Consider the following 8,663-nt stretch of genomic DNA (forward strand, 5'->3'; position numbering starts at 1 on the left):
ATTATATTCCATACTTTCAACCCTTTTTAATGCCCACTTTATGTCTCTTCAGTAATTTTCATGCCAAGATTTGGTTTGATTTTTCTACCTTCAACACGTCATAGTCTACGTCCTAATTCTCAAATTCTGTTCAATAATTATTTGACTCGGAGCTGCTGTATTGTTTTAAAATACGAGAATAAAATAAACTGTAAATCAAATCATAAATAAAGAATATTAAGATATAATATCTAAGATATATTCTATAAATAATATATACTCTAGATATTATATCTCAATAGTAACTGAGTTTCTCATTAGCTTAGCAGATCTTTAACTATGGTTTTGAATCGGAGCAAATTTTGAAGCTACTTCATCGGTAAATTCTATCTAATTTTTGGTCACTTTTTGATGTCGTTTCAATGGTGGATTCGTCATGATTGATTCTCGGTATTCGATTCTTAGTTATATTTTAAGGAATTATGAGCCCTAATGACGTAAAATGAGAAGAGGAAAGACGTGAGAACACCAAGAGACCGTTGGATGACGTTTTTTCTTGATTTGTGAGTGTCACCTCTGGTAAGGACTATGCTAATCTTCTCTGTATTGTTCAAATTTGAAAATTTTTCTTATTTATTATTATTTTTTTTTTACATAAAAAAAAAAAAAACTCAAATTAGGAAATGAAGATGTAATTTTTATAAGTGGAGCGGGGCGATGTCGGAGTCGAGAAATTATCTATCTAACTTTCTCTCTCATTCCCAGTTACTTAATACACCTCGTGAATGTGTTTCTATGGTGTAAACGTTAGGATGATTTTGCGACACATTTTATGAATGTGTTTTTGTATAGTAAATGTTATGGTTATTTCTCAATACACCTCCGGAATGTATTTATGAGGGTAAATTGTTAGGATCGCACAAAAAGACACGCACTCGATTTGGATGAACATAAAGAATAAGAGATAAAAAATGCAAGGAGAAATATTGGCTAAAGGTTTATATTCATGATGATTCAGGTACGTAAATGAGAACATGGTCCATAATCTAATGGTTCTCCTATGGGTAGACTCATCCCGTCAAAGAAGAATTTCATTATCCGACCATCGATGTCTTCCTTATACCAGACCAATTAATGCTTTCCAATACCTCAATTTTCAAACATCAACCTATTTTGTAACATGTCTGGATTCTTTGTATCCTTATCTTCTCCAAACACATATCACCTTCTTCCACTGACCTGCAAGTAAAACGGTATCGTATTCTGATGTGTTTTGTCTTTAAATGATAAATTGGGTTCCTGTGAGATCCCACATTGGTTGAGGAGGAGAACGAAACATTTTTTATAAGCACGTGGAAACTTTTCCCTAGTAGACGTGTTTTAAAACTTTGAGGGAAAGCCCAAAGAGGACGATATCTGTTAGCGGTGGACTTGGGCTGTTACATATCAGAGCCATACATAAGGCAATGTGCTAACGAGGAGGTTAAGTCCTGAAGGGGTGTGGACATGAGACGATGTGCCAGCAAAGACTCTGGGTCTTGAAGGGAGGTGAATTGGGGAAGGGAACAAGTGTCAACGAGGACGCTGACCTTTATAAGGGTGTGAAAACTTCTCGACCCTGAGCCCTGAAGGGAGAGTGGATTGTGAGATTCTACGTCAATTGAAGATAGGAACAAGTGCCAGCGAGAATGCTGGGCTCCGAGAGGGGCTAGATCGTGAGATTCCACATTGATTGAAAAAGAGAACAAAGTATTTTTTTTTATAAGAATGTGGAAATCTCTACCTAACGGGAACTTTTGCATTTCTTTTTCCAACATAAATTTTTGTTATGAAGTCTGATGATTAATTATTTAATTCTTAATAATATATTTTTTTATTATTTTATTTATTTATAAAAATCTAAAATTATTAATGTAATTTTAAATGGTACATGATTGAAAAAAAAATGGTAGTATATTCGTAAAACACTATTTATTTATTTTTAAATATTTAATTACTATTTGTAAATCAATTTTAATATCTATTTTAAAAATTTAACTTTTTGCGAGTTAAAAGTTATAAAATTAAATTTAATATATATACATAACTATATCGTAAATAAAAATGTATATTTTAAAATTAATAATAAATTCGAGTGGATTCGGTTTAATTCAATTTAGTGGAAGAGAAATTAATGAATTAATTTAATTCATAAAATTTCTATTTATTTAAATTCAACTCAACGCAAATAAGTTCATAAAACAACTGAAAAACTATAAAGTTCGATCATTTTTTAATTTTTTTAAAAATTTTGTCCGTTCATTTTCATAATTTCTTTCAAACATTTGAATTTTTTTCAAAACAAAAACAAGATTCTAAAAATAGTTTAAAATATATATATATATATATATTATTATTATTATTATTATTTTTGTAAAATATTGATAAAAAATGGGTAACAAAACAAAAATAATTATAGTTGGGAGTAGTATTTTAAAATTTAATTAAAAAATGAAAAAAAAAAAAACAAAACGAGCATTAATTTTTATTTTTAAAATTGTTTTTTTTTTCTATAATTTCTTTTATTATAGTTTCCATTTTTTTTTAATAGATAAATACTTAATTTTTAGCCCAAAAAAAATATCCAAAAATAAATTGCTACTTTTAAAATAAAATAAAAATAAAAGCGCTCCAAAACCGCCACCAAGTAACCATGCACGCTAGAATCTTCACCGTTAGATCCTCTCAAACTCCTACATCAACCATCCAACCGTCCAATATCGAAGAAGACCCACTACTCATGTCGCACGGGATTATAGCCCAGTTACCCAAAACATTGTCCAGCCTTTGCATGTAAGACGAATCTATCCACAGCTCTCGTGTGCGAGTGTGATCGTCTTCAATCGGCGCCGGAGAAGAATGTTGCAGTTCTCGATTCGGCGAGGTAAAGTTCTTTGATCGTAAAGGAATTTTTTTCTGATTGTTGAATTTGTTAATGGAAGTTACTTCTTGATTACGTTCGTGATCATGTGTTGCAGTGAAGAAATTGAGTGTTCTGAGGCCTCAGATCTTTGCTCTTGGAAATTCTCGTTTCTCCACCTCTACTGAACCGTCTTCCTAGCCTAATCCTCCGGTGAGGAAGCGGTTGTTTCCTTAATTTTGTTTTTCTTTTCTTTTGAGTAGAGCTTGTTGATTTCTTGAGCTTGTGGTTTGAATGAGGAACTTTGTTTGCATTGTTTTGTTTCTGAGAAAACGTCAGGACAGGGCGTGGAAAGTATGAACTATGCTATTCTTTCTACGGTCCCAACTTTGCTTCGTTTTTGTGTTTGTAATTGTTTCTTGTAGAGACTGGCCTTCACTGCGTTAATTTCTGATTTGATTCTTAACTTCTTTAAGTTTAGGAATTACTCTGTAGGTTGAAAGAAAGGGGAAATTTTCCTGTAAATTATTTTAGCTTAATCACCAATGTAGTTTGTCTTTCAATTCATGACCATGATATCATATATAATGTCAGCGCATACTTGTTTCATCTAGCGTTGTTACGAAAGGCTGATATATACTTCATTTACGCAAGCCTTCTCAATCCTCAGCATTCATAGATGTCATAAACCTAGTGAGTTACCAGCTCATTTTACGCACTCTTTTCTATTTCAGATTTGAGAAAGTTAAGTTCCTTTAGGTACGGGTACGAAAATGTGCTTTTGTTTACAGGCAAGGAAGTTGTTTCTCAAGTTCCATTGACCACAAATGAGGAATTTAAAGCTGCAGTATCTGCAGCAACGCAGGCATTTCCTGCTTGGCGTAATACTCCAGTTACAACTTGCCAACGAATTATGCTCAAGCTTCAAGAACTCGTTAGGCGAGATATCGTAAGTTCGTTTTTCAGTAAAAGGAATATTCCAAATCACTTCAAAAGTGGATCCCCCCCTCTCATTTCAGGACACACTTTCTCTAAATATTACAACAGAACAAGGAAAGACATTAAAGGATGCACATGGAGATGTATTCCGTGGGCTAGGTTATAATCCTTTAGTTCCTTCCTCTTCCTGTATATGTTTGTGATTATGTGATGGGAAAAATCGTTTTATTATATGGCCTGAGCTGAATGTTCGATAGAGGTTGTGGAACATGCATGTTGAATGGCATCGCTACAAAGGGGGTAGTATGTCTCTAATGTGTCACATGGAATTGATACCTGCAGCATCATAGAGCCTCTTGGTGTTTGTGCTGGGATTTGTCCAGTCAATTTTCCTGCCATGATCTCCCTATGGGTTAGCCTGTTATTCTTCACTGTCATTCCAATGGTTATAATTTCAGCAGTAAAGAATTAGTTTGATTTCTCAAAGGCTGGAGTACGCCGTTATCTACTTCTTTTGTGGTGTAAAAGACTTGCTGCTATGAAAGATTTTTATCCCCCAAAAATTAATTTATTAACTTCATTCCATACCGATATTATCCCTCCAATTAGCTTTTCTTTTTCTTATGATAATAGACTGACAGTGGCAATAGTTGTGCAATGGGATAATCCTCTGCAGATATTCTCAATTGCTGTTACATGTGGGAATACCTTTATTTTGAAGCCTTCAGAAAAAGATCGAGGTGATTTTTATTTTTGAATTATTCCCCAAGCATCTTTATTATGAACTGTCTTCTTTTTGTTTTTGCAAGCTTATACCTATGATTAGATTCTGGAACCATAACCACTAGATTCAACTGCTATCTTAAATGACTTGATTTGACTGCAGCATCAACAAATTGTTATTTTAATTTTGGTGTTTTTTCTGCAGGATGTTGTTAATGCCATTTGTGATGATGAGGATATAAAGGCAAAATATCATTCGTCGGTTCAAACATTGTAAGCTATCTTTACTGAAATAACTTTTACTTCATGGAGTTGGCAATCTCAATACATTCTAGGTTAATTTCTACAAGTGGTTCTTGTTGCAACTTACTAAAATTCTATTATAGGATAGGGCCCTTTCCACTTTTTGTTTTTAGAATCTAGAACTGATAGTTTAGATATTTGTTCATGTGGCCATTGGAGTGTTACAAGTTATTTAATTGGTGAAACATCGTCTTACATTGGGACCTTGGCGTTCTTTACTTGGTCTACCATTAGTACAAAGTGATTTAAGTTTAGCTTTGAGGTTTTATTATTGCAGATGATTGGTTTCAATATTAAGTTTATTTTCCACACTCATATATTTGGCCTCAAGTTTATCCTATAATTGTTTTGCCATGGTCACCTTTATAAATGGATACTTATGATCCTTGCCAAGATAGGACTGAATAATTCGGCAAGTTTGTTGATTTACTTTCCTTCATTCTGCGTCTGTCATGTCTTCGGCCATCGCCTCTTCGAGATAAACATCAAGGTCTTGCCTGACCAACAAATCACTAACTTCGCCTTGCCAAACACCAAAATTATTGGTTACATCAATTTTTTCTACTTTGAGATTAGAGCTCAAAATTCTTGATGCACGCGAGTATCAGATGACTTTGCCATTTGTAACAAGTTTCTCTACCAAAAGAATAATCCGAATGAAAGTAGAAAAAAATTCTTGAAAAAATGATTTCCAAGAAAATAAGCACACTTGCAATGAGAAACTTGTCTTTGATAATCGATGGTGAGTGTGAGCTATTCTCGTGGTCGATGAAGTTGAATTTTTCAGAATACCCCAAATGCCACAACTAAAATGCTCTGATACCAATTGTTGTAATGGAAGCGAAAACAAGATCAATCGCACTCACACACCCACAAACAGAAATTAAACAAAGAGCACAAAGATTTATGTGGTTTGGAGAAAAGAAATTCTCCTACATCCACGAGTAGTAACCAATCTCAATAATCTAAGTGTTTACGAAGTGTATATCTCACACTATCAAGTCTCCCACCAAAATTCTCCCAAATGTCACTCAACAAACACAAAATGATATTCAAACTCAATCAAACTTAATACATCTCAACCATTCTAGATAACCCTTTATATAAACATAGAAGCATTAGTGTCATACATGAATCACGATGATTCATGTATCAAAATGGAAGATGAACCAAAAAAATGCCGCATAAGAGATGCATTAACCTATTCTTCATGACAACTTACATTCATGACAACTTACAACAAAACTACTCATTTTTTTTAATAGAGAATTGGAATAACAAATCAAGTATTTAACCAAAACTAATAAGCTAACTCCATACATTCTATAGTATTGTGTGTTCATTGGTGGTGAACGTGTTGAAGAAGATGTATAGAAGATGCAGCCTAGTGGGAAGAACTGCTAAAGACATTACTAAAGTTGGAGCTATTAATAGTATGAGAAGCAACACTATTTTGAGTAGCTGATGGCGATGGTGAAGACGAAGCATTTGGCCTTCTAATGGGAAGAAATTCATAAGTGGGTACAGGCAATTGAGATGGAAGAAGAGGCAATGGCGCTTCGAAGTTCATCACGTTTATGGCTTGTCTTATTGAAGGTCTGCAATTGCTATCTGGATGAGCACACCACAGACCCACCACCATCAGACGCTCCATCTGCTCCTCCTTCTGCTGCTCATCTCCAAACCTTTCTTGGATCAGTTTTGAGTCTATTCCTTCAAGAAGCTTTCCACAACCATAAAGCTTCCAAACCCACTCCACCATCACAATCTTCTCGTCCTCTGCGTTCGGGTCGAAAGGTTTTCTTCCACAAGCAATTTCCAAAGCAACCATCCCGAAGCTGTAGACATCTGATTCCTTTGAAGCCCTTCCTGTTGTTACACATTCAGGAGCCAAATAGCCAATTGTCCCAGCAAGAAGAGTTGTTTGTGAACCTTTGTTATGGTCCACTAACCTAGCTAACCCGAAATCTCCGAGCTTAGCATTAAAACTCGAATCCAACATTACATTGCTCGACTTAATATCTCTATGCACCACACATTTTTCCCACTCTTCGTGAAGATATAGTAAACCCGAAGCAATTCCTTGAGCGATTTTGTACCGACATTCCCATGTCAAGAAATTGTTTTCTTTGAAAAGATGGGCGTCTAAGCTTCCATTTGGCATGAATTCATAAACCAACAGAAGTTTACCTTTCTCATGACACCAACCAATAAGTTGAACTAAGTTTCTATGCCTCAACTGGCTGATGATCTTGACCTCAGATGCATACTCCTTTATCCCTTGCTTAGACCCTTTTGATATTCTCTTCACAGCAACATAGCAATTCAAGTCACTTTTTAAGAAACCTTTATAAACATCACCAAATCCTCCTTTTCCAAGCTTCTTATCCTCCTTAAAATTGTTCGTTGCTTGAGCCAATTCCTTATACGAAAACCGTCGAGGCCCTTTACCCCTTTCAAACTCAGAATCATCCAACATTATCTCCTCCTCTATGTTCTTCCTCGTTGCCATTCTCTTCTTCCAAACAACTATCCAAACCAACACTAACCCTCCCACTATGATAGTTGCTCCAACAACGCCCAATCCGACTGCTAGACCTGCCTTGCTACCATTACTATGACTTGTGTGCAAGTTAGGCCTTGGCTCAGGAATAGACTCTGGAATTGGCTCGGGACTTGGCTCAGGAATAGACTCTGGAATTGGCTCGGGACTTGGCTCAGGACGTGGAGACAAATTAGAACTAGAGGTGAAGTTTGGATTAAGAGTCAAGTCGAGGGTTGACTCAAAAGACCACGAATATACAGTGTGAGTTGCATATGCATAACCAGTGGAAGCAGAAAAGCCAAAAGTAACCCGTTCAGGTAGATGCAACCTCAAATCTACAACATGGTGAAGATGTTGGAACAGAATACTACCATTCAGATCAAACCCAGTAAAAGTAACACTCAAATTATGATTAACAGAATCATATTTAATCCAAGCATGATTCTTCTTCCCTCCCTTGATATCACATTTCCATATCGAATATGCAATAGATCTCATTGAACTAATATCGATACCTACATGTTCGAGCTTTTCAGGTGGGTCGAAAAGGTTGCTGTAGATATCAAACTCAACTGCAAAAAATGTGGCTGTCGCATTCGATAACTCGGGATCGTAGCCAATACCCAAGCCACTGCCTCTTGGGATGTCAGCTTGGAACTTAGAACCAACAGGGGCAAAGAAGAAGGTAAGGCCATCACCATAGGTTGATTTTTGCCTTGAGTCAATGACAAAGGAGAAATTGGTTTGGAAACTCGCCAAGTTTCTAGAGACTTTATCCCAAAGATGCAAGGGTTCGGAATACATGGCTCTTCCAACATAATTCATGTTGGCGTCGCCCCCAGTGAGCTCGATTGCTTGGTTTGTCGGGAATGCTCTTTCGTAGCTGATGTCGGTGTTGCTTGGGTTGAAAGAAGTGAAGTTGAAAGATAAAGAACTTGCAAATGGAAGTGTAGAGAGGAACAGTGAAATGTTGATAAGGAAGAACGAACATATGAGAGGAAACTTGGAATTGGAGCTTTGTGCAGCCATGGGAGAAGGCAGGAGACAATGCTTAGAGCTTCAAGTTGAAGATCAATGGGGAAGAAGACTTGTTAAGTAAAAGTAAGTCTTTGCTGTGGCATTTTCCATTTGGAATAATCGCTGACAGGACTTTCAAAACAGTGGAAGAGAAAAAAAGAAAAAAAAAATGGAAGAAATTTCTTCGCTCAAGCAAAGACTTGAACACCAAATTTAATTTAATAATTAAATACAAATTTTCTTGCCGCACTATTAAAG

General features: G+C 35.7%; 1 protein-coding gene and 1 long non-coding RNA gene across 8 annotated transcripts; one reads left to right on the top strand and one right to left on the bottom strand.

Moving 5' to 3' along the window:
• The first annotated feature begins 2,826 nt into the window (after positions 1-2,826).
• On the top strand, positions 2,827-6,066 carry LOC111470594. 7 transcript variants are annotated; one of them, XR_002715077.1, is made up of 5 exons: positions 2,827-2,902; positions 2,997-3,091; positions 3,473-3,976; positions 4,075-4,557; positions 4,746-6,066. It is a non-coding gene; the product is annotated as an uncharacterized LOC111470594 (long non-coding RNA). The 7 variants fall into 7 exon arrangements; XR_002715078.1 differs by having other exon boundaries at positions 3,473-3,827; positions 3,898-4,557; XR_002715076.1 differs by having other exon boundaries at positions 3,473-3,571; positions 3,670-4,557.
• Positions 6,067-6,172: 106 nt separating this feature from the next.
• Positions 6,173-8,417, bottom strand: LOC111470592 (L-type lectin-domain containing receptor kinase IX.1-like). The gene has a single exon (XM_023116152.1). The coding sequence runs from the start codon at positions 8,415-8,417 to the stop codon at positions 6,228-6,230; it is 2,190 nt and encodes a 729-aa protein (XP_022971920.1). The 3' UTR covers positions 6,173-6,227.
• Positions 8,418-8,663: the final 246 nt, after the last annotated feature.

The sequence above is a fragment of the Cucurbita maxima genome, unplaced genomic scaffold, assembly GCF_002738345.1.
Source record: "Cucurbita maxima cultivar Rimu unplaced genomic scaffold, Cmax_1.0 Cma_Scf00046, whole genome shotgun sequence".
Classification (NCBI taxonomy): domain Eukaryota; kingdom Viridiplantae; phylum Streptophyta; class Magnoliopsida; order Cucurbitales; family Cucurbitaceae; genus Cucurbita; species Cucurbita maxima.